We start from the raw sequence: 26,853 nt of genomic DNA on the forward strand, positions 1-26,853 counted from the left end.
ATTATTATTATTATTATTATTATTATTATTATTAGTGTTATTATTATTGTTGTTGTTGTAATTGTTATTAATGTTATTATTAGTGTTATTATTATTATTTTATTCGATTTTATCAATTCGATTAATAAAATTGGAATTCAAAATAAGATATCTAAACAATATCCATGCAGTGAAAAGTAGCTAAAAGTGAAAGTGGCACCTTCCCTTTATAAATTACTCGTGTGTGAATGTGACCTGACACCTGGGTCAAATCGTAGCACATGTTTTCATAGGTCAATGAGCGCATTCACAAAAATACGCGCCACTGGATCGGGCACTGGATTCTCGTTCTGTTGTTTGTACACTCTCGAGCTCTGGTTGAAAAGAAAATAATTTTCTGGATTAGTGGTATTGCAGTGTAAATAACACAGTTTGTTCAGAATATTGTGTGTAAAGTCACGGAGACATTCCAGACTATAACTGGATACTGATCTCATCAAGATGACTGGACCTGATCCGGTATCCGACTGTCAGAAGTAAATGCCGGTCGCAGACCCCAACTGGTAAGTAAGTGATGTGATGTACAATACTATTTATCATACCAGTCAATTTCGTCCCGGAATTTCGTTTACATGTAATTACGGTATGGGTTCGTATCCCAGTGCGAATTCGTATTCAGCTTGTAACATGGGCGTATTAATGTTTTTAACAGCAATATAATTTCAATATTATAGGCCTATGTCGTGGGCCTATATACCTGTGCATTTTGCAGAACAATATATGCATGTACTACAGACTTTATACTACCGGTTACCTGCCATGACTACTAATATTCACACAATATGAATCGATGCTTCCAATTTAAGCAGAATTTGTATGCAATTTATATTATTGTATTTATTTAGCTTTATTTATCACAATATTAGACTGACAGGATCATCCTAGATGTTTAATATTGGATTTTTAGTAGGGCCTACAGGTTGTCACTCAAAATCTGAACATTGCACTAGCTCGGATGGCGAATTATTCTACAAAGATGGTATAAAACTTATCACTGGTTTTGGGGTTTGTTTTTTGGTTTGTTTTGTTTTTGTGGGGTTGTTTTTGTTTTGATTTGATATTTTTAAATAACACACCATCCGAGTGTTTTTGGAACACTCTGTATTCTAATTATGAATAAGCATGGTATTGCAAGAAACAATTATTGTTTACTATATGCTAAGGGACCGTTCACAAACACTTTTTAAGGGGGAGGCCTGATGCAAAAAGGTGGTCCTTAAAAGTTTTGACCCTCCTAAGAGGAGTGCTGAAAAAATGACCACAAATTTTCCTGGCAAAATTGAGTTTATGTGCTTCTCTATGGGGTTGACCCATAATTTTCATGTCAAAAAGTATGGGGGCTTGAAATTTTGAGGTCTGAAAAGGGGGGGCGAAAAATTTTGCGATAAAAATTTTTAGCATCACGCCCCACCTAACAACTTGTAAACGGTCCCTGCACGCATAAGGCCAAGTAAAATAAAAACATGTTTCACGTCCGGGTTTTTGAAAAAAAAAAAAGGAGGAGGAGGGGCTTTTTATTTTTTATCGCGAAATCGGTGTAAATACCTATAATTAGAGCTGTTTTAGCGTACACAATAATGCGTGGAAAAAGGAGGAGGCCTCTTTTTATTTGTTGTTCTGAGAGGTAGAACCCCTCTAACACAAAACCTTATAAGGCCCTTCACAATTAATTCTTAGTTTCCTGTTTCAAGTTTGAAAATAAAGGACGAGGCGACTTTTAATTATTAATTATTAATTATTAATTATCTATTAATTATTAATTATCTATTACTTTCTTTATTTTGAAAATGTGGTCGTGACTATTATCAACAGTCCATTTGGTCATTTTGACTAAGACTACGGATTTAATTATTTTACCTTTATAATTGATTTTCTACATTAATATTAGTAGGGGACCCTACAATGTTCTTGTTTTATATTCATAATCAAAGTTGAGATGATCAAAAACAGATATTAGCAAATAAAAGTAATTACAAAGTCAATTAAAAGATGAAAATACCTAAATAAAAATAAAATAATTAAATATTTTTCCATTCTTGATTTTGGACGCGCGAGGGAAACAGGAAACTAAGGATCAATTGTAATTGGCCTAAAAGTGTTCACTGTATATTAGCAAGGCTATAGAAAGCATCTCTACTTCCTAGACATATTTTTTGAAAAGTTATAACTGAAATTCAAAAAATAAAAAATATAATTGAAGAAACCTCAAAAAGGAAGCGGGAGGGGACGTGAAACATGTTTATTTTTTTATTTGGCCTAACATAACGATATTATTTCATATCATAATAATTGAGCGCTATGGTGTCTATTGTAAATATCAAAATGCAAGCTGTCATGTCGCTTTTGTAATAATTTCACGTGATATTGCTTAAACGTACCTTGGCACAGACAATGGTGTTGGCAATATTTTATTTAATTATAAATTTATATAATATCGTATTATGAAAGAAGCTATGTTGTTAGATGTAGGCCTATAGACCTAGATTTATAGTCAGACTTTAACATTCAGATTCATGGGAGATAGCGTTCCTGGTTGCGTTGGCAACTACTACCAACACAGTTCAAAGATTTGTTTTGAATCCCAGCAAGAAAACATCTATTTCTGTCACCACGCTCGCATATGTTGGTAGAGTCAGGGATCCCCTGGTAGACTTCACACCGAAGTTCAAGTTCCAATTTAATTGTGTAATATGATCCGCCCTTATCCTTAAACTTACAAAAGTGGTAGAAATTTTATTTTGTTAAGAATCTATGCCGCTTAAGATTTTTGACCTTTGATCGGCACACAAATGTAGAACGCATTGGTATGCAACACGTCTTGTACACGTATTATTAAATTATTTTAGTACGTTCCAAGTTGTATTGAAATACACAGTAGGTGTATTATTCAGTCTTTACTATATCGGATTGAACCACCAATGCTATGCAATTGCATAAAGTAAACTGGAAATTGTTGTAAACTTGTTTGCAGAAACTTACGCTACGATAGCAGGCTGCAGATACGGATATACTGCACATTGTGAGCATGACAAACCTACCAAAAACCTAACCTATTCTTGCAACATTATAAAAGCGAGGGACTATCGTCCAGAAGCGACCTGCGCAACATTTTGAGTAACAATCAACATAATCATTACCCAGGAATCAATGTGGCATGATCCCGAAGTTACTAGTGTTTGAAAAATATATAGCTCTGACATATAATTCTTCTCCGTACTTCTACCTTTTGTCTTGCAGGACTCAATTTGAAGAAACCAGAGTGTACGAAAGTGTAGTGACGTGCTGCTGGTATATACCACATTACCACAATGGGAAACGCCGAGTCGCTTCCCCAAGGCGATGGCAACAACAACAACTTCATCCAATCTTCCAACCTTAAATTACAAGGACTACTTGGCGAAGGCTCCATTGGAGGAGTCTATCGTGCAGAATTGACCACTGGAAATGACGTTCACATTGTCGCTGCCAAGAAACTAAAATATGCCCAATTCAAGAATATCGACATAAATTATCTGTGTGGTATTAGGCATAAGAATGTTGTTTCATATCTTGGACTGGTCACTGATATCAAGCCACCCATGATGGCGATGGAATTAGGCGTCAATGGGTCTCTTTATGACTATCTGCGCAAGCAACGACCAAAAGGACGGCTGTCTGCCATACAGGCAGGCACCTGGATGTCACAGGTGGCTGGAGCCGTCAAATTTATCCAGAGCCTTCGTAACATTGAAGCTGAAGTCAAATCACCTAATTTCATGATATTTGCAGAGAATCAACTGAAACTGGGAGACTTTCATCCTCCATCAAGTCAAACGCTTTCTTCCAACCCACCAGAACAGAAGATCAAGTGGATGGCACCGGAGATGTACAAGGAGAAGCAGCGTTTTCCTAAATCAGATGTGTTCTCTTGTGGTATCGTCTTCTGGGAGATCTTGACGTGTGAACCACCTTTTGAAGGTATGTCCAGAGGCGATGTCCAGTACAAAGTTGCAGGAACTCAACAGCTTCGTCCAGAGATACCATCTGATTGTGGTGATGCTCTCAGACAGCTTCTTGTAGACTGCTGGAGACAAGCTCCTGCTTCGAGGCCAGACATTGCAGCTGTGAAGAGCAGAGTTAAGGACATCGTCGCCAAGGGATGCAAGATCTGTAAGTTATTTCCCTCTTTGTTGCACATTCTAACCAAAGTAGCATTTTTGATTTTTTTTCCTATCGCTCCACACCGACTGTTAATTTGGTTTATTCTACGCCGTCTTCTTCATTATCCTCCTACTCCACCTCCTCCTCCTCTTATTCTTTTTCGGTTTTGTCTTGTTCTTGCTCTTCTTCCTCTTCCTCTTCCTCCTCCTACTCCTCCTCCTACTGCTATTCCTCCTCCCCCTCCTCTTCCCCTTCTTCCTCCATCTCTTCTTACCCTCGGAAATCTGAATTCTTTATATCTCATGAGTGAGATTCATCTATACTCCTAATGTTTATGTCCGAAGGGTATTCAATTAGACAAACATGACAAAGGTCAAGCCGGAGCAATGACCACAGATCGAAGTGTCTATCTCCTTTTCCTTGCTATTTGGGCCAGACTCCTCAGGTAGGGAGTCCGCCACTCCTTTCACACATTGTGTCTGTTTTACGGTCCCAACATATGGGACGAAAGGCAATAGAGGTTAAGGTCAGTGTTGTAGTCGAGTCCTCGTCATCCGAGTCCGAGTCCGAGTCCTTGGTGTCCGAGTCCAAGTCCGAGTCCGAGTCCTTGCCAATTTCTGATGTCCGAGTCCGAGTCCGAGTCCGAGTCCTCAATGTTCGAGTCCGAGTCCGAGTCCGAGTCCTTATGTATCAAATTCAAGCCGCGGAGTTTTCACCAATACTTTATCAACGTATAGCCTATACTTAACCAGAATTTTAGTTCTATATTATTTTCTTGTAAATACATAATTTGCTAGTCCCACTTAGCATGCCTAGTATTGTTTTGGGGTTGTGCAATAATTATGCTGAGCCCGGGGAGGGGTGAAATTGCCAAAAATGCTTATCCCTTCTCGGCCTGCCAAAAATCGTTTCTCCCCTCCCGACCTGCCAAAAATCTTTGCACCCCTTTACACATGCCATTTTTGGGGATCCCAATTTACAAACCTTAAATGGTTTAGATAATTATGTTTCGAGTGCAGCGAGCAGGGAAATCTGTATTATGTAAGCGTTTCCGTACTGTTTTCTAAGCCTTTTTAGAGTGTTTTATTTGAACGGTGCCCCATATGTGCCAAATATTGCTTGTTCCCCCCTCTCGGCTTGCCAAAAATTGCTTCCACCCTCCCTTTCGATCGGTCAAAAAAATTTTACCCTTGGGTACCATACCTTGGAAACAGAGTATAATCACAGACTCACAGTAACTTATTAGGCTTGTGTTTTAGAGAGGCAAAAGATGCAGTCAGGGGTCCTTTTTCAGGCTCTCCGTCAGTCCCTTAACACATTTGCATCATGCTCCAGTTCATTGAGCCTAACACTCTGAAAATTGTACGTCTTTAGCTCAAACTTGGAAATATTTTGAATTTGTTAGCTCCAAAGCCTATAATTTGGCCCAACTTTAGACCTCCACAAAAATGTTGAAATTACAGTTCATCAAGCCCCTATTTTGCACCAAAATCAGCTCTTATAATTCCCAAAGTTCGGCGCCGCACACCCTACCAAAATTTAACTTGAGTGCCCCAGCATGCCAGAGTATTATTATTATTCATGTACATTCTAGACTTGCGTCTAACAAAGCAGTCATATGTCAAAATAAAACAAACGAATACGATTAAAATCCATTTATACCAATTAAAGATATATCTGAAAGCAATCTTGCTTTTTGATTGTAGGCCTACTTTTATTTACAAACTGAACTTATTTGCATGTAAAACTACTTAAATTAATCATGTGATGTGATCATTGATCAAGCATAAGAAGTTTACAATGAACGAAAATAAAAGACCTAAAAAGACCCTATTTTGCCGGACTCGAGGAGGACTCGAAGCCGAGTCCCCGAGTCCTTGGGGTCCGAGTCCGAGTCCGAGTCCAAGTCCTTAGCTTCCGAGTCCAAGTCCGAGTCCGAGTCCTTGAAAAAAGGACTCGAGTCCGGACTCGAGTCCGAGTCCGAGTCCCGAGTCCTCCAACACTGGTTAAGGTCCTTACACAATAGCGCCGACGCCGGGTTCGAACACGCAACAACGTGAAGTACCGCAGCACCATCGTACCCCCTACTGTATTCAAGAGAACTACATTGCCGTAAATATTATACAACGGCAGAATTATTATTTTCTTTTTCAAAGAATACTTTTATTTCAATTCACTTGCAGCAACTAAATTGGAACCTGTCCACGATGTGCAGACCAACCCCACTCCAACAGCTATGTGCTGTTACGCTCCCAACAAGCGACCTTCCCTTCTCGCCGTCAGCACCAGAGGTGGGAAGAAGAAAGCCGCCATCGAGGTGTATGACATCAACGCAGTCAACTCGGCTCCTGTGTACACCTTAGAATCCCCAGACTGGGGAACACCTCCGATCGACGTGGCTGCTACAAGAGGAATGATCTTGGTCATCTGTTACAGAGGGAAGTACGTTTATCAGTTTCAGAAATACAAATCTGCCGCTCAGGAGAGTCAGAAATTCGAGATTGCTGACAGCATGAGCTTCCGATACCCAAGATGCATTGCGGTGAACCAGCTCTGCGCAGTTGTAGGTGTTGAAGAAAAGGGTGAATCATTTCCAGGATCGTTGGTAGTGTTTTCTGTGCCCACAATGCAACGCGAAAGGCAAATTGATCTTCGCTATATTCCACAAGGATTGGACATGAATGATGTGACCAGTAATTTTATACTGGTGATGGGTGCGAATCAATTTAGCGTAAGAAATATCGCAGAAGACGCAGGGAGAGAATTGAGTCATGTAAGCGCGCCAAGTGGTACCGAGTTTTTTTCTTCGGTATTCGAACTCGGAAGCTTGTCACTTCGAGACAGAGTTCAGGGAGGGAACCAGACGTCCACAGACCCACCTAAAGTGTACGCAGTGGTATGTACGGGTTCTGCTTCAGACGATGGCGCATCGGATGATATGAAGAACCAAAACTATACAAAGGGCAAGAGGTTATCTGGTGATCGTCATCAGCGTGTGTCAGAAGTGCATCACTACAGATGGGATGCGATGAGTAAGACGTATGTTGATAACGGAGTGGTCTTGCCTGGGTTGGGAATGATCGGTAGGAACGGATTCCGATTAACACGCGATGGTGTATGCGCTGTGTCGGAACCGAATGGACGAAAGTTGAAGATATTCAACCGCAAATAGGGAGTGTGCCGAACGTGTTCTTACTTATCATCTTATAGCATCATTCCAAAGAATTGAGACTTTTGGTGCTTGAATAAATCTTGCAGACATTTGCAGACAAGCTGCATACAGGGTACTCCTATCTTCCATCCGCATCCCGCATCATAGTATCATCCGAACTCCGAACAGAATTCGCTGTCGAAGTTATCGGATTAACTACCATAGCAATAGATGAATACAAATTTTGAATAGATCGCCCTGCACTACAAGCAGGATGCACTCATCACCTGTGTATGTCTGCAATCATAGATTGAATACAATACCGCTCTTTTCAATGATACTAATCTTACAGCTGCGAGTGATTAGCATTTCTTTGACATCTATACGCTGGCAAAGTTATGTAATAATCGGATTAACTACCATAGCAATAGGTGAATTTTTTTTTTGAATATACCGCGCTGCACTGGTACGTTCTGGCACCTCTGATCTTGAATATATCATGCTGATCACTCGCACCTATAAGATTAGTATCTTTGAAAAGACCGGTATATGCGGTTTTGTAATCAATCTATGATTGCAGACACGCACACAGACACGGGTGATGAGTACAACCTGCTTGTAGTGTAGCGCGATATATTCAAAATTGGTTTCACTTATTGCTATGGTAGTTAATCCGATTTATTACGTAACTTCGCCAGCGTATGGTTCAATGTATATGTACCGCATGAATGTTGTAGTGCAAGGCGATCTATTCAAAATTTGTATTCATATATTGCTATGGTAATTAATCCTCATCACATACATACATACATACATACATGAGAGCTTTTGTTACACGCCATTTCAAAAGATCACAGCGTGAAAAACCAAAACATATGCAAAATATATACAAGAAACAATTGAAAAACAAAAGAAAAATGAAGCAAGCAAAATTATGTTTGCGGAAACAGGTGGGTTTTGAGGCCTTTTTTAAAGGCAGAGACTGTTTCAGCACTTCGCACAGATGACGGTAAATTGTTCCAGATCAGAGGTGCATTGTAGGTAAATGCCTTGTCGGCAGCGGATTTAAAAGTCCAACTGCGTATGATCGGCACATTCAAACGAGTGCGATCTGAGGCGGATCTAAGGCCCTCGCGAGAATTCTTAAGTTCCAGACATGATGACAGGTATTCTGGTCCAATGCCGGCAAGGCATTTAAAAGCATACAGCATGGCTTTGAATGTTATTCTATCCTCCACAGACAACCAGTGGAGCTGATGTAAAAGCGGCGATACATGGTCCCTTTTCTTCGCACAAAAGATGATTTTTGCAGCCCAGTTTTGGAGGGTCTGAAGGCGAGCGATATCAGTAGTGTTGGCACCCATGAGGAGAACATTGCCATAATCAAGCCATCACATCATCACTTCGACGGCGAATAGCCTCTGCTCACTTTACTGCAGTCTCACTTTGAATGTATCCAAGCAAGCTCGAGCAGTGACCACACCATAATGAACTTCTCGTAGCATGGCAGTTTGCAACATTAGCACATTGATAAAACTTATTTTGGAGTATGAACCTTCACAATTGAATAAGAAAACACCACAAAACAGTCAGGATCCTGCTAGCGTGTGTGAAGTCTCATGGCCAGCCAGACGTATTATCATATCCATACACGATTTATGTAAGAAATTATTATTGATAATTATTATTCTATAACTGGCGTTCGGAATACAGCAGTGTATCGATTTCTATAAGAAATTAATATTGACAATTATTATGATGTACATTCCATGTATAGCTTTAATATGTAGCATAAAAGTAAGACAATCATTAATATGTTGTGAATATGTACAGACCTTTCGTTTATCGAATTAATCGATGGCTTAGTGGCATCTCCGTTAGATGCTGTGTTTATGATTACCTTTCACAACACGTGATTTTGGGTTAAATATTGCCCCTGGTCTATACACACAGTTCTGTTTCAGAACCAGGGGCATTTTGTCTTTTAGCAGGGGTACATTTTCCCCTTGCTCCTGCTTAGTTCAAGCCCTGCAACACGATAAGGCATGCAATGTGCACTGAGTGCCCAGCAAACACAGAAATGTTTTTAAAACCTTTTTTTTTTTGAGTTGGATAAAAATGTTTTAATAACATGTAAATGTTGGGTTATAAATGTCACCCTTGCAGCATACACAAAAATGTTTTTGAAACGTTATAAACGTGTTATAAACGTGTTTTGGGTTTCGTCAAAACGTTATACTAACATTTAAATATCCGTTTATATAACGTTTTTATGAAAACAAACTGCAACAACTTTTTAAAGAAGTCAAAATGTTATTGTGAAATATTTTTGGCAAACGTTTTTGCAAAATATTTTGTCAAACTTGTAAGTACTTATAAACTGAAACTTACCGTATATGTTAGAATGTTTGCAGCAACTGTTTTTGAACGTTATTAAAACGTGTTATACCCTTTATATAACTCGACATTTAAACGTTTTCTGTGATACGTTTTTCTGCGTACAAAAATATGGTTTTAAAATGCTGTCAAAATGTTATTACGAAATGGTTTGCAAAGGTTTTCTCCCAAATATGTTGTCAGTTGTCAAACAGTATGTTACAAGCTGTATCAAAATGATTGGTACCCATCAGTTTTGATGGTTATTGATAAGCCTGCTTCTTCCAAATGCAACATTGGATCCTCTTGAAATTGTCATGATTTATTGTTACATGACTGTTTATGACATTAATCAACAAATTATGTGGATCATACATGGCATTTGGATGTGGCAACCATGTCCATAATCACTGGAAACCGATGGGTACCAATCATTTTGATACAGCCTGTACTTACAACGTTTTTCAGCAACTTTACAAAAACATTGTATACCCTTTATATAACCCAATATTTAAACGTTTCCTGGCAACTTTTTATGAAAACGTTTTGTATTTGCTGGGTGGTCTCAGCAGACAATCATTCACACTATTATACTAGCAGCCCGATGGAGATCCGTCTGTCTGCCGCTGAGCCATTCATCTTCTTATTGGGGTAGTTTTGTATCACTATTAAGGGGGTACTACATCCCTGCCCAATTTTGTGCCTATTTTTGCATTTTTCTCAAAAATTATAGCGCATTGGTGTCAAGTAAGATATGAATAATATAGGGGCAAGGACTTCAACTACTGCACTGGAAATTATATTTCAGCACAGACACAGTTGTGGAGTTACAGTAAAAAATGAGGGAAACCCAATATTTGATCAATAAATCAATAACTACTTGCCTTGAGTTGCTGAATTTTCAGTGCAGTAGTTGTAGTCCTTGCCCCTATAATATACATCTTACTTGTCACCAATGCGCGATAATGTTTGAGAAAAATGCAAAAATAGGCACAAAATTGGCCAGGCCAGGGGTGTAGTACCCCCTTAAAGCCATTTTTTGGCATATTTGTAATGTTTACACATGTCCCAACTTGCACCTAAATGGAATCAGCCACATTTGTTGTGTTTGTAGGTTAACAGAGCAAAGTTCGACCTGATGTCATAAAATTATGACTTTATGTCCTCTTATACAAATAAGCAGTAGAGGGGTTTTTTTTCACTTTACCTTGATATTTCAGCTCAAAATGGACAGAAACCCTTCCCGACAATTATTACTAGTATTATTTCAGCATTTTGAGTATAGAACAACAAATTTAAAATTCGATTGAAATCGTACATTAATGCTTTAATATTTATAATTGAGAGTCGAAAAAGGATAAAAGTAGCATCCATTAAAATGAAGCTTCGACTTCTTCCATCGAAAAACCCGTTGGACTTTTTTTTTTTTTTCATTATAGCAGAACCTTTAGGTTCTATATTTTATAGAGATAATTAATTTTAAGAAAATGTTCTTTAACAATGTTAAGGGATCCAAAATGAGCGTTTTTTTATTGCGTTTCGACAGTATTTTTTGTGGGACATGAGAGCACCTCAGACCTATCGAATTGCATTCTGAATACGAAGCATGTCTTTCTGATATCAAATAATTTTCATTTTTAAAAATCACAATATAATACAAATTTTATGACAAATTATAAAAATTTGATATTTTTCAAATTTTTGATATATAACAGTCCTCGAAGTAAATTATATAAATCTAATGATATATTCTTAAAGTGTATGTAGCTGGGAGGAAAAGCCGACGGTCAATTGAAAATTTTGACCTTTCATATTGAAGATATGGATTTTTCCCAAAAGACCTTTTTTTTTTTTTGGTGTTTTGGGAAAAAATCCATATCTTCAATACGAAAGGTCAAAATTTTCAATTGATCGTCGGCTTTTCATCCCACCTACATACACTTAAGTATAAATCATCAGATTTATAAAGTTTACTTCAAGTACTGTTAAATATCAAAAATATCAATTTTAATGATTTGCCATAAAATGTGTATTAAATTGCGAATTTATAAAAATCAAAATTATTTGATATCAGAATGACATTCTTCGTATTCAGAATGCAATTCGATATGTCTGATGTGCTCTAATGTCCCAAAATAAATACTGTCCAAACGTTCATACCCCAGCCCTTAATGTGAGGGAAAGGCTTCATTATTTGGTTCCATACAGCTAGAAAATAAACTAAAAACTTTCTTCTAGAGTTACCAAAATTGATATTACTTAAACGCATATATAGCTCTAATACACTCTGGCTCTTATATATACTTTTCACAATACATGTGTGAATGTATAACCTAATAATTATTTATTGACACAATATGATTCTAGCAAATCCAAGCGTTATCGCATACGGAACGATAATTTTATGAGAATTGTTCAAAATAACATTGACGCAACCAAAGATACTATAAATGTCATAGAGCATGCGACATAATAACGTTCATATTAAGATTTGCAATCGCAATAATGGATGGTAAGTTATGTTGAATCGCTATTGTACAATTTTGTTTGTCTACAAAATAATTATTTTCATTGTAATGTATTGTAATATTTCATATAAAGCACTATATCTCTATAGTAAGTATACCAGGAAATTAAGGGCGTACTACACCCTGGCCATTTTGTGCCTATTTTGAATTTTCTCAAAAATTATAGCGCATTGGTGACAATTAAAATATGCATGTTGTAGGGGCAAGGACTACAACTATTGCTCTGAAAATTCAGCAACTCAAGGCAAGTAGTTATTGATTTGACTGCAACTCCACAACTGCTGTCTCTGCCGAAATAAAATTTCCAGTGCAGTAGTTGTAGTCCTTGCATAATAATAATATACATATCTTACTTGTCACCAATGCGCTATAATTTTTGAGAAAAATGCAAAAATAGGCACAAAATTGGACAGGGGTGTAGTACCCCCTTAATGCAGTACGTACTATCGACAGAAACTAAATTCTGTAAATTATTGTTAAAAGGGCATTTAGAGATCCGTCCAAGACCAATCCAATCTGTAAAATATTCTAAACCCGCTTAAAAAATGGTGGATAAATCGGGGATATACTGACCTTAAACCGTTTTCTTTTTTGAAATATCAAAAAAAATGGATGAAAACTGAGGATTATACCCAAACATAGTCTTCGAGATTACACCCGCTATTGGATTTGCACAGGGTTTCTTTACATCCTTATGCCCGGGCATAAAGAATTAAGATTTGCTTGACATATTAGGCACAAGTGTCTAGAGATAATTGAATAGGGGTCAGTAACTACGTACATTAGTAAAAAAAATGACACATAAGGGGAATAATGTAGCTTGTGTGGACTTGTATTTAAGTTGTTATGTCATTGATACCAAATATTCTGAAACTCACCACAAAATCGTGAGGAACATTATCGGCGGAAGATGTAAGGAAAATGTAATAAAAACTCGACAATTCAATTATTCGTCTTTCTATTAACGTCTTGTGAAAAGGTATAGTATTAAAATTTCTGCATGCTTGCGTTATTCATCTTTTGCCATTCTTCTATAGGGTTGAAAGCTCAGTTTTCGCCTGCAACAATTGCTGGTAGGATAATCGACTGTTCAATCCCTTGACATTTTTGTTACTAACCTCTTCAACATTCATTCCCCTCCCCCTTAACAATCTGTCCAAAATGTGCTTAACCCCTACAGATAACAAGTTCCAATTAAAAAAAATTAAAATGCATTAAAATGTCTCTTGAGATAGCTCTTACAATTTTGAGAAAATATCTAAAAACAATTTTACGTTGACGCCGCGCCTATGATCAGCGCGGCGCTATTTTAGCTCACCAAAATTTGATTGTCCATCTACTCACGGATGCACGCAAATTCATCAGCAATAGCGCCATCTAACGTTGGTCCTAAATTGTATTTTAGCTATGACAATCGAGAGGGCGCAATCAGTGTAACCGCAAAGTCAGGGTCTGGACAAGTTTTGGACCCGTGCCATTAGGCCAATTACAATTGATCCTTAGTTTCCTGTTTCCCTCGCGCGTCCAAAATCAAGAATGGAAAAATATTTAATTATTTTATTTTTATTTAGGTATTTTTATCTTTTAATTGACTTTTTAATTACTTTTATTTGCTAATATCTGTTTTTTATTCTCAACTTTGATTATGAATATAAAACAAGAACATTGTAGGGTCCCTACTAATGTTAATGTAAAAAATCAATTATAAAGGTAAAATAATTAAATCTGTAGTCTTAGTCAAAATGACCAAATGGACTACCGTATTGATAATAGTCACGACCACATTTTCAAAATAAAGAAAGTAATAGATAATTAATAATTAATAGATAATTAATAATTAAAAGTCGCCTCGTCCTTTATTTTCAAACTCGAAACAGGAAACTAAGAATAAATTGTGAAGGGCCTTATAGTAAAAGACTTTTTGTACAAAGAATTATATAAGAAAACGTTCACTGGCAAATAGTCCAGAATGCTCAAGGGACTGATTAATTCGTAATTTCTTGTTGCATTTGTGCTTTGTGCATCTTATCACAGATTTTATTTCGCAATATTGCGACTGTGCATTGGGAAAGTCGACGGCAACCGGAATTGAGTCAAACTTTCAAAGTATTCAAGATCAATATCAGACATAATCTGTTTTATGTTCTCGTGAACTTTTTCTTCTGAATATACATCACATGTTGCTATTGTGAAAGTATGTTTCAGCTCAAGAAGCAAATATACCAGCTCACCAAAAATGCCCAATTTTACATGCATGCAAAAGGTATAATTGTAAAACGCGAAGAAAAGGTTCGCGATTGTGGCCCAACATTGGCCAATAACATGAATGATGTTGAACTTGAACATGAACTACTGTAACAAAATAAGAGTTTCAAATATGTGACAGGAATATTTTAAAAAAATGGTTGATCCTGTATCTAAATGAGGAGATGCAAAAGCAGATATTTAAACGCCAAATTATGCCCTAGCCCTATAATGATAGCTTTAAATTGACACCCTACTCTCTAAATTCTAAAGAGTGAAAAAGTCAATCCTCCTCGGAGTGACTCTTCGCGTCAATCGAAAAGATTGACATTTCAATCTACCAAGAGTGAAAATAACATATTTCCCTTCATACGAGTAAAATTTTCACTCTGCAAAGAGTGAAATTTCAATCTTTTTAGAGTGAAATTTTCAATCTTTTCACAGAGTGTTCCCTCAGCACAATCTCTCTCGATTGAAGTTTATTTATGTTTATTAAATTTAAACACATTATATATCATTATAATTATATCAAATTGATATACATCAATTTTTTGCATCTGAAATCTTGAAGACCCATTCAGTGATTTGCTCATCCAGACGATCGTAAAAATCATCAAAATTCAGATTTTGGTATACCTTTGTCATTGTCATAGATGTGCTAGCATAGCCTGCTAGTGGTTCAGCCGAAAGCAGTGTATTTCTAAAAGACAAAATAAGGCATTTACATGTCTGTAATTTATATACTGTCAGTATATTTAGCTATATGTATTTGAATGGGGTTTCAGCTTTGTCAAAACTGCTGTTCTTGATTTTTTGCCAAATTTTTCGTTTAAAAAATACCAATGACATTTTGAATGACTTATCTTTTAATTTCAAGCAATAAACAATTTTATTTTTTTTACACTTGCGCTGGGATCACTGAATGGGTCTTTAATAGGGTGTACAACAATCGTCAGACATTTTTGTTTGCAGCTGCACCTCCTGTACGGAACTCTATACAGCGGCCATTTGATTTTTTATGTCTTCTTTATAATGTGGAAATAAAACAAATATGAATTATATCGAATGAATTTACCTTTTTCCGTCCAAAATTGGTCGATACACGTATAAAGGGGCACGGTGACGTAGCGGTCTAAGGTTCGAATCCCCGCAGCGTCAGCATGTTGTGCACTTAGGCAAGGCTCTTAAATCTCTATTGCCTCTCCCCACCCAGATGTACAAATGGGTAGGCCAGGTTTATTCAATGCTGGGAAGGTAACAGACTCACGGTGGAGTGCTCTAAGAAATAAAGGTTCTAAAAAGGTTCTAAAGTTGTCCTCTCAGGAGAACCCTTATAGAGGTTCTAAAGAGAACCCAAAATGGTTACAAAAACGGTCGCAAATGGCCCCAAAAATGTGATACAGAACCGTTTTTGGTTCTTTATAAAATTAAAGAACCTTTTATAGAGGTTTAAGAGGGGGGTTCTCCTGAGAGGACAAAAAAGGTTATATTTAGAACCTTTATTTCTTAGAGTGATAGGTGTAGCGATCCCCGTGGCATTGGAGGAGTCTGGCCCAATCGCGTCGAAAGGGAGATGGGCACTCCGCTCGGCTCCGGTCTGTGAACACTATAGTTTGTTCCCCGCCCCTTTTTTTTTTAATCGCAAAATGAGTATTAAGACGAATTTGCCATGACTAAGATGTTGTTCAGATTTTTGGTATTTTAAAATTATTGCCGTCGAAAAGTTGTCCGTTTTAATTCGCTTTTCTATAATGCTACAAAATCCACCATTCTATTTTCTTTAATTCATCACAATTTTAGTAACCCAAGATATAGCTTATAGGCCCTAGCTGTGCAAGGAATATAATGTCAAGATTAAAATGGTTTGTATAAATATTTTCATTTCGTATTATATTGCGAGTTTGCTATTAATCCCGCCCAAAAGTCGCCCGTTGTCGGCACTGCCATGCAGCAAAATTAACTTGAAAATCGAGATTATTTTTAAAAGCGTGTCGCCTTTAGTATCCTCTCTCGTTTATTCCATAATGTTCAAGTTTCTACACAGTTTAATTTTTCACAAAAAGAAAAATGAGAAATGGCACATTCTATTGTTTGAAATTTAGATTTATTTGAAATACACGTGTGTAAAAACATTCAATAAGGCATGCTATTTGTCTGTTAAAAATCGGAAATCCTTAATTGAGACCAAATTTGTTGAGACGGCCATACTACAGTTCATTGAATTTCATTCGAATTCCGAGTTGTTTGCAGAAAGTCAGTGGCGTAGATTTTGACATTGGAGGATGTTTAGGTAAAATCCATCACAGATCCTGATCTGTGAATCCATGAAGCTAGTGGAATGAATATCGTCTTTTGCTCTCAGAATAACTTGGAAGCAATAAACTGGAACAAAATAATGCTCTCGAAGCTCGCGAATATTTGTGATTTTTAAAGCAAAATGCTCAAATATGGGGTTAATTTGGTGGTTTTTTTTTAAATAATGCATTTGGGCAACATGAATCGTCGAATATTTAGGCCTACCCTTCCCCACCCCACCCATCGCCTCAATGTTCGTGATATGTACCTGTGTTTTGTTTTTGTTTGGGTATTTTGGATGTGTTTGTTTGTTTGTTGTTGTTAAGTTGTTCTGTTTAATAAGTAGCACATTGAATCGTATTTCATCGCTAGATGAAAGTACAAAATACGAATGCACTTTTAGTCAAAATCCCACGTTTTGATATTTTCCAGCCGATCAAGTTTAATCCCAATTTTGTACTTTATATCGTGTCCATTTGGTCAGGGTACATTACCCATAGGTCAGTATGTCACTGACCCATGTGTGGACAGGCCAAACCCCTGACCCCTAAGGCCCTCACAATCTATATGTAATAATTAACTAACAAAAAAGTGTGGTAAAAATCATCCGAATAATGTCAAACATATACAAATTTCCTACCCGTAAGCCGGGGCCTTAAGCTACGTCTGGCGCCATCTTGTTTTTATCCCTACTACATCAAGTTTAGCTGGTTCAGAATTGTGTTTATTTAACGTATTGTTGTATAGTTTAAAACTTATTCAGGAACTTATTGTAGTTAAATGGATGTGGGGAACCGCTGTAGAATCGTGCGACCAATAATACAAATAGGTATAATATCGAGAGACAAAAAGTGTTGTTATAAGCCCTCTAATACAAGGCCCGTGTTAGTACACAAAAAGCAAATAATGGGTTTAGTGACCATAAAATATTTTCTGTTTATGATTTTGTTGTTATTCAATTATGGAGTCACCACGAGACCCCTTAAGACATTTATACCTTTTCAACTAATTGACTGCGACAAGTTTTATCCTAATCATCTTTGTTTTTGCGTTTAATTGTAATACCAATATAAAAACCATAATTTATTATGCTAAACTTCTATGTCTCCCAAGAGTATTAGTATCAAAGACGGTAACGAAAGGAACTTCTTCTTTTTTTGTAGCTAGGCGTCAAGTTCAGATACTAAACCGGAAATAATTATTATAATGTTTAAAGTTTGTTTATTTCTATGTTCATTATTTAAGCCGCGCTATAATTTGAATATGGATCCCCATGAAGTCATTGAACTTCTTTTTTAAACGCGTGCTACCAGCCGATCTAACTTTTTGCCTCTGATTGGTCAATTACATGATATCTTCACTTTAATCACTAATCAGAATAGAGCTTTGCAAATAATTCACCCCAATTTTTTTGCGTGGTGAAATTATTCTTACAATGTTGCTGATTGGGCCAATTGATAATGAAAACTTCTTTTTGGCCAATCGGCTCAAATGGGGTTAAAAGCATGTTATCAGAATGAAAACATCAAGTGCTATCTTCAGTAGACAGCTTGCGTTTTAAAAAATGGTGAAACGGTTGACGGTATAATTTTGTCATTCTTTGTCAAACTTATGATCAGAGATACCACTTTTCCTACTTTTGTCTGAATTCCTACCTTTATATATTTCCGCACTTTTATATATTTTCAGCCCATTTTGGGACTTTTTATTCTAAATTCAAGCGCCATTTCAGGTTTTCAGACTTTTTGAGTGGTACTTAGTGGCATCTCTGTATGATATAATATTTGTAACAACTGTCAGGAAAGTTCTCTGTCCATCTTAAGCCGAAATATAAATGAGGTATAGCCTAGTGAACGGGACCCCCACTTACTTCTTCAGCCGTATAACTGTGGAGTTATATATCTATTTAAAATTGCTCTATCGTCCTACAAACACAACCAATTTGGCTCATTCCAATTTAGTATCAGATGTGACATCTTGAGACCTGTGAAAGCATAATTAAAATATCCCAAAAAGTAAGGTTTGAAAACAAAATACAAAATTTTAGTAACTAACATGAACTTTTACCTTTATGTTTAAATATTATGTATTCATTGAAAAAAAAAAATATTCTAATGCGTTCGTTTTATATCATTGGATTCATATTGACTGGATTAATGTTTTAAGCACGTTTTAAAAGTGAGAATTCTTTACGTATTACAATACAACTATCTTCGGTAGATAGCATGCATTCAATGAAGAGGTACGTACAGGCTCTTACTAACAGTGCGCACCATCCCTATTTTTTTCCAATACATCATCTTCAGTAGATAGCATTCGTTAACGTTAAAATCAATTAAATTTATAACTAATCTCAATTTTGTTTTTATTTTTGTTTTGTTTTGATATTTTAAAACTCATAGCTCGACCAATAAATATGGGCTCAATCAATCCAATTTTATATCAAAGATGTGTTTTGGGGCTATTTTTTACCAGATGACCCCTTTTTCAAATTTTTATACTCAATGACCCTCTTTTTTCATTGTTTTTTATTCCCAATGACCCCTAGCCCTTCCTCTCTTTCCTTAAACAATATTTTATACATATAATTATAGGCCTCTACTGCCCGTTGCATATTCTCATGTTGAGTGCACCGGGAAGCGTAGTTAATATAATATAATGTACTTTTTGAAATTTTTCATATTTTCAATCGGATATACTTCCGTTTCACAAACACAAATTTTCAAGAAGTTGCCAAAAAATCAACTCTTTACTTCTGTTCATATATTTTATAACACCTTTGCATAGCAATATTTTTCACAGAAGTTCAAACCACACATCCGTGTGTAATACGAACTCACAAAAAGCTAACACAATATGAAAAAACATTACGCAAATTTTATTTTTCATTATCATCAAGCAAGATCTATATCGCACATTGCTTCGGGGGTTTATGTTTCCGCTGGTCGCGTTTTAATTCTTGCTAATTAGTCTTGAAAAATAATGACTTTGTTAGAAAAAGCATAATAATTAATCATTCATAATGACGAAATAATTAATTAGACGTTACACTCGTGAATGATTTTCATAATCAAGGCCAATTTATGTACTGTTTCAAATCAAGCATGAATATGCCGTATTGAGAACCGGCTTATGTGGCTTCGCACATTGTTTTTATTTCCATCATTCAAGATTAAATTCTGTGAAATTTGAAATAATAACAAGAATGCACTTTTATTATATAAAATACAGAAAAACGTCTTGAAATTAGAAGTCGAGCGTATGACTGTTATTCACACTAAGCCCCTTTATTACATAAACTATTGTTTAGCTTGACATATCGGATGGGGGAGGGGTCAGCCTTTTGTGTTTTGTCCCCGTTGTCCCCTTACACGGGGTCAGATGGAGAGCATGGATTGTGTTGAAGCCAAAAGTGACATGGTAGGGTGGCTGTGGGTTTTGTTGTGTCTTAAATGGCTGAAAAAGACAATCAGGTTTTCGGTATCAAATGTGCCTAAATGGGCTATTCCAGAAATTAATTGCACCCCAAAAGAAAACATGGGCTTCCCAACAATTTTAGTCTATTATTCTCCATTGAAATTAAAACATCAACACATCGTTTTGATAGCAATTCTTTGATGGCTGATGGGCCCAAATATATGGGGGCATCAAGCGACACAATTTGGAAAATAAGGACAATATCCATCAGTGAGAGGAGTCCCTGTCATTATTAGCCAAATGAATGCCCATATTGACAATAATCATTTCGCATGCCCCATGCCTGTTTTGTATAGCATTATCACGAAATGTACAGAAATATGTTTTAATCACACATTTTTATATTTGCTTGATTTACCCAAAACACCTTTTTCATCCAACCGTTGACAATGATCTTCAAACATTTTTGTCAAGTTCTTCCGACATCAAAAAACATACCACATACCTACTCAAATAGTAATAACTATATATTAATAACAATATAATCTATTGAAATTACTATTATTATAATCATTTCTACACGTAAATGTAATGTTTGCTTGTGTGGTTAAGCTTAAAGGTGTACGTGAACACTCCACAAAACCTGTTAAATTTTCTATTTATTTTGCATTTTTATTCCGTATGAAATTATGAAGTATTAGCAGTCACACCTCAGTCAAGCAATGCCTTTCAAAATACCTCTGATCACGCAGCAATTAGCACACTGATTGCCAAAACATCATATACAAAACATTTCAATTTTTACAACCTTAGGGTGACCCTAACTTTTTTTCTCTCTCTCTAAAACGAATCTTCACAAGCGTCAAATTAGTAATTATTTACGCAAACTTAAACGATCAAGCGGATTGGGCCATTCTTTTCCAACGGAAACCTTGAACAAGGACAATAGAACCGGTTGAGGAGGTATTGTTCACTTTTAACAGCCTCAGTGCCAAAAACCATACCAAAATTTCACACAAATTTTTTGTTGTGATCCCCTGGGCATTTTATAGTAAACTTCAACAGGATAATTGGACTTGAAGCCAATCATATATAATAATAAATCGTTTTCCACACCCTGGGGCAAAACTGCCCAATTTGTGCCGTTTTTGCGCCTCCCTTCTTTACTTTAAGTTAAAAAGCAGAAGAATAACCATTGCCAAAATACCAATTTGTCACCGGTTAAGTTTGGTCTATTCTTTGACACATGCACACACAAAAATTGATTGTCAATATTTATTATTATCGGTTAGTTAGATAACAGATGTTTAGTTGATAATGTTTACGTTGTTGTGTGATTTTTTTGAAATGCTATTCTTTGGTTTGGACTTTGGTTTGAATAAATGCTACTGCTTTGCCATGTTTGCGCGCGGAAGTTTTATCAGCGCGTGGTCAGAGATCTGATTTTGCCAATTCTGTAGTTTCATTGAAGGTGCACAAGCTACCAAACCAGTATATCGGATTTTGAGATGCAGATTGTTTAAAGAAATGATTAACTGACAAATACTTGTTAGTATTATGCTATAGCGCTATACCGAACCGTGAACGAGACTTGTGTGCTATCTACGGAAGTTAGCACTTCAAGCATCACTGCTATGATGTAAATTGCATTGATGCTATCATCAGTAGATAGCACTTTCATGAATAATTGGACTTCGTTGCTATTTCCATAATACATTATGAAATCTGATACTAATAATGGTATTTGAATTCAATGAGAAAATGTATACTGTCATTTGAAGCTGATTAGGCTAATTCTCATCTTTCAATAAGGAGCGAGAAATTATATAGTTCTAACAAGAACGTTTTGTGATTTAGCAGACTGATATACTTACTGACTGACTTACTGACTGACTTACGTATACATACTGACTGGCTGATTGACAGATTTACTGAAGCTGCCTATAATGACTGACTGATTGACTAGTTGGGTGGGTGGGGGTGGGTGTATGAGCAAGCGAACGAACGAACGAACGAATGAGCTCGAAAATCTGAAGAACGAACACAAACGAAAGTTGAGAGAATGAAAATGTGAAGGATGAGAGAAAAATGGAGAAAGAAATGAAAAAAAGAAAATATGAGATGAGGGAATTCAAGAAAAAAAGCTAAAATCTAAAATGCAGAGACCTGAATTAACGAAGTTGAAGATGGGGGTTATATAATGGTTATAGTTATATAATGGACAAAAGAGCAAGAGAGAGAAAGAGAGAATATTGAAAAAGACTGAAAGCTAGGATAAAAAAATGTGGGCGAGAGAAAGGGAGGGAGAGAGGGACAAAAAAGAGTGCGAAGAGGGAGAGAGAAGTTCACACGGTCCACAAATTGATGTATAAAGGCGACCATGCACATTGTCACCTGTTAGCGGTTTAATTAAGGACCCATACCAATATTATCACCGTGGTTTTCATGTTTAAAATGGCGGAAAATCATTACAAATTTGCTAAATGCTTTTACCCCCTGGTATAGCCTGTCATGGACAATAAGGTATGACTTTGTCAACTTGCTAATAACCATAACTTTCTGTAAAGGTAGTTTGATGGTAAGAAAGAAATGGGGGCGGAGGGGCTACATGGGAACTTCACTGCGGGGCGTGTGTGGATGCCATAGTGTGTTCCAGAAAAAAAACAGTATTTTCATCGAACAAGATGCAATTTCAAATAGAACTAATTGTGAGAGCGTGACCTAATGGTTAGGTATAACTCGCCGTTGGATCCCGGGTTCAGTGCTCGGTGGTGACAACTTTACTGGTGTAGTTGCTTGGACAAAAGTCTGAATTTAATTGGCAACATCAGTAGATTGCGCTCTCCCCATGGTCAATTTAGAATTACGAATGAACCATTATAGTACTCCGTCCTTCGGAGGGACGTAAACCATCGGTCCTGTATGCCTGTACAATATTGAAGTCAGTTTCAACAGGTGTAGGGTAAATATCCCAGACTGTCCCATATATATACGAAAAGCATCAAGCAGATGTCAATGAGTAGAATATAAAATAAAATGAGCCTATTACTATTAGATTATATCGGGTGAATCAAAATTAATATCGACTTTATGAGAAATAAAACAAACAACTTGTATTACAAGCAAAATGAAAGTTTACTTTATAAACACCCTGTATCAGCAATCAATTCAACAATAGAAATCACAATAATCAGAACTGTGTGTCTTGTCTGAAGACACAATTTAAGGCACGTCCTGTGTTCCGTGCCGGTTTTGAGACGCTTCTCCCCGTAGGGTAAGACACAAAGTCCCGTCTCATGCAAGACATCTTTGAACTTGAGAGACAGAGTAATGTCTACATGCAAGACACATGTCAATTGAAGCCGGTTTGAGACATCAGACACGTCGTAATTTTGTGTCTTCTGGTTTGGTAGAAGACATTCTCAGTTAGGCATAATGTGTCTTCATCCACGACATATGTTTTTATGCTTTAAGTTGTTGAAGACTTGTCTATTAGCAAGACATTTCCATGAGTATACCAAGACACAATTCTTTAAAAATTTTACAGTGTGTGTCCATTTTTTTATTGACATATACGTTATAAATTGCCAACAATAATGTTGATTTTGCTCTCTAATTAACTTTAACCACGAAAGCGGTTTTTTTTTCTTGAACAAACTTGAAGGTGAAATAAGGCTCACTAAAGTTGAAAAAATAGTGCTTTCCAGAAAACCTATTCATGCGCACATTATGTCTCAGTCGTCATCCAACGATCCGAAAAAACGTATTGACTTAATAGGGCAACACGTTTACCAAAATATCTTTTGACTGCGCTCCCAACTTTACTCAAAGGTAACATGATGATCACACAAAAGAGAAGAATAAACTAAACTTGAAGTGTCAAAAAAGCGGAAAATATGATGAAAAGTTAGCATTTACCTAAGAATTAAAAGTGAAAAGAACGGGGCATTAATATATTACACATTCTTTCTACTTAGACGCGCAGCGGTACACCTTAACTTATTCTATACCGAACCCACAGGGAAATTTTCCGCTTGGACACCGCACACTCTTTTTCTTTTTATTTCTTTTTCTTTATGCAATGAAATTTATTTCAGGTAATTGAACAAAATAAAATGAATAAGGCAAGGTGTGAAATAAACTCAAATGAACATACGAATTGCAAAAAAGTCTACCCGACCGGCGTGAAAAAAGTACCATCGACAAGGACAACAACACCACACTTTCGAGCTGTTTGTGACGTAAATAATCCCCATTATAAACATTTATTTGGTAGTTTTCCTTTTCAAAACCCTTAGGTTATGATATATAAGAAAAAGCGATCAAAAAGTTATTTTTTCGAGCTGTATTATTTGTGCTGTTTTCTTACAAATCAGATTGAAATCGCATTTCAAATGACAATCACGCAGACTGAGTGTCGACGGACGAGAGTATAAAGACGCCCTCCAGAAAACGACATTAGGTTAAATCGATCAAAGTTGTGCTTAGCATTAACTGCTTTATTCTGCCCATATTATAGTTTGTAAGATTATGATTTACCTAACAGCAACAGATTTGGGAAATATTTGACAAACATTTAAACTGAGATCAAATTGTTTAATGCAATTGTAATCTAGCTATTTTATATTATGAAAATTGCTTAAAATCATTCATATTGGAGATTCCATTAAAGTGATTTCAACATAACATAACATAGCGCAAAGAAAGTTCACGTATTTTTCGAGATCTTACGGCAATGTTAACCATTTTTATTTAGAAACGTTCGATATTAAAGAAGTTTAGGGCTCGGATAGCGACGTGTTCACGTATTTTGTGTGGGACCTGAGAGCACATCAGACATACCGAACTGCATAATACGAGGAATGTCCTTCTGATATCAAATAATTTAGATTTTTTTTTTTAATTCAAGAGATAATACACATTTTATGGTAATTGATTAAAAATTGATATTTATGAAATTTAACAGCCCGCGAAGTAAATTGTATAAATCTAATGAAATAAAAAAAATTAAATCTTTCCTCAGAGTAGCCAGTGTATACATAAACGTTGAAAAAAAACCAGTGCTTCTGGCGGGATTCGAACCGGCGACCCTCGCAACACCAGCACGACGCTCCAACCAACTGAGCCAAAATCTTTCCCCAGAGTAGCCAGTGCACATAAACGTTGAAAAAAAGTTTTGATGCCTTCCGCGAGGAATGCGACGAACATCATTCGAACCTTCCGCGAGGAATGCGACGAACATCATTCGTACCTAATACTTTTAGATTTACATCTTCTGCTCTTTTCCAGCATGTCTCTTTGGCTCAGATGGTTGGAGCGTCATGCTGGTGTTGCGAGGGTCGCCGGTTCGAATCCGGCAAGATGCGCTGGTGTTTTTTTCCACGTTTATATATGCACTGGCTACTTCTGGGTAAAGATTAAGATTTGTTCATCCTATTAACCCAGAGAACTAAGTATAATAATTTTCAATCTAATAATATAAAAGGTATGTAGTTGGGATGAAAAGCCTACCATCATGATAATTTTGACCTTTCGTATTGAAGATGTAGGCCTAGATTGTTTCCACAAAACCATCAGAACAAATTCCACTGTATGCTGATATCATGTAGTTTATTAAGACCCCTTACCTACTGCTGATATTAGATAGTTTATCAACGCCCCTTATCTACTGTTGATATCAAGTAGTTTATCAATACCCCGTATCTGCTACTGATATCAGGTATTTATCAATACCCTATATCTACTACTGATATCAGGTAGTTCATCAATACCCCATATATGCAGCGAATATCAGGTGGTATATCAATACCCTATATCTACTACTGATATCAGGTAGTTCATCAATACCCCATATCTACTGCTGATATCAGGTAATTTATCAATACCCTATATCTACTACTGATATCAGGTAGTTCATCAATACCCCATATATGCAGCGAATATCAGGTGGTTTATCAATACCTATATCTACTGCATATCAGGTAGTTCATCAATACCCTATATACTGCTGATATTAGGTAGTTCATCAATACCCTATATCTACTGCTAATATCGGGTAGTTCATTAACACCCCATAATATGCAGCTAATATCAGGTAGTTTATCAATACCCTATATCTACTACTAATATCAGGTACGGTAGTTTATCAATACCCCATATCTACTGCTGATATCAGGTACTTCATCAATACCCTATATCTACTGCTGATATCAGGTAGTTTATCAATACCCTATATCTGCTACTGATATCAGGTAGTTTATCAATACCCTATATCTACTGCTAATATCAGGTAGTTTATCAATACCCTATATCTACTGCTGATATCAGGTAGTTCATCAATACCCTATATCTGCTACTGATATCAGGTAGTTTATCAATACCCTATATCTACTGATATCAGGTAGTTCATCAATACCCTATATCTACTGCTGATATCAGGTACTTCATCAATACCCTATATCTGCTACTGATATCAGGTAGTTTATCAATACCCTATATCTGCTACTGATATCAGGTAGTTCATCAATACCCCATATGCAGCGAATATCAGGTGGTATATCAATACCCTATATCTACTACTGATATCAGGTAGTCCATCAATACCCTATATCTGCTACTGATATCAGGTAGTTTATCAATACCCTATATCTGCTACTGATATCA

General features: G+C 36.5%; 1 protein-coding gene across 1 annotated transcript; it reads left to right on the forward strand.

The window, feature by feature from the left end:
- The first annotated feature begins 312 nt into the window (after positions 1 to 312).
- LOC140137382 (uncharacterized) lies at positions 313 to 11,040 on the forward strand. Its single transcript, XM_072159019.1, has 3 exons — positions 313 to 542; positions 3,277 to 4,188; positions 6,363 to 11,040. The coding sequence occupies exons 2-3, from the start codon at positions 3,348 to 3,350 to the stop codon at positions 7,349 to 7,351; spliced, it is 1,830 nt and encodes a 609-aa protein (XP_072015120.1). The 5' UTR covers positions 313 to 542; positions 3,277 to 3,347; the 3' UTR covers positions 7,352 to 11,040.
- Positions 11,041 to 26,853: the final 15,813 nt, after the last annotated feature.

The sequence above is a fragment of the Amphiura filiformis genome, chromosome 17 (assembly GCF_039555335.1).
Source record: "Amphiura filiformis chromosome 17, Afil_fr2py, whole genome shotgun sequence".
Classification (NCBI taxonomy): domain Eukaryota; kingdom Metazoa; phylum Echinodermata; class Ophiuroidea; order Amphilepidida; family Amphiuridae; genus Amphiura; species Amphiura filiformis.

Coding starts and splice junctions, on each gene's coding strand:
- LOC140137382 (XM_072159019.1), top strand. CDS start 3,348: ATGGGAAACGCCGAGTCGCTTCCCCAAGGCGATGGCAACAACAACAAC. Junction 4,189..6,362: donor CGCCAAGGGATGCAAGATCT/GTAAGTTATTTC, acceptor ATTCACTTGCAG/CAACTAAATTGGAACCTGTC.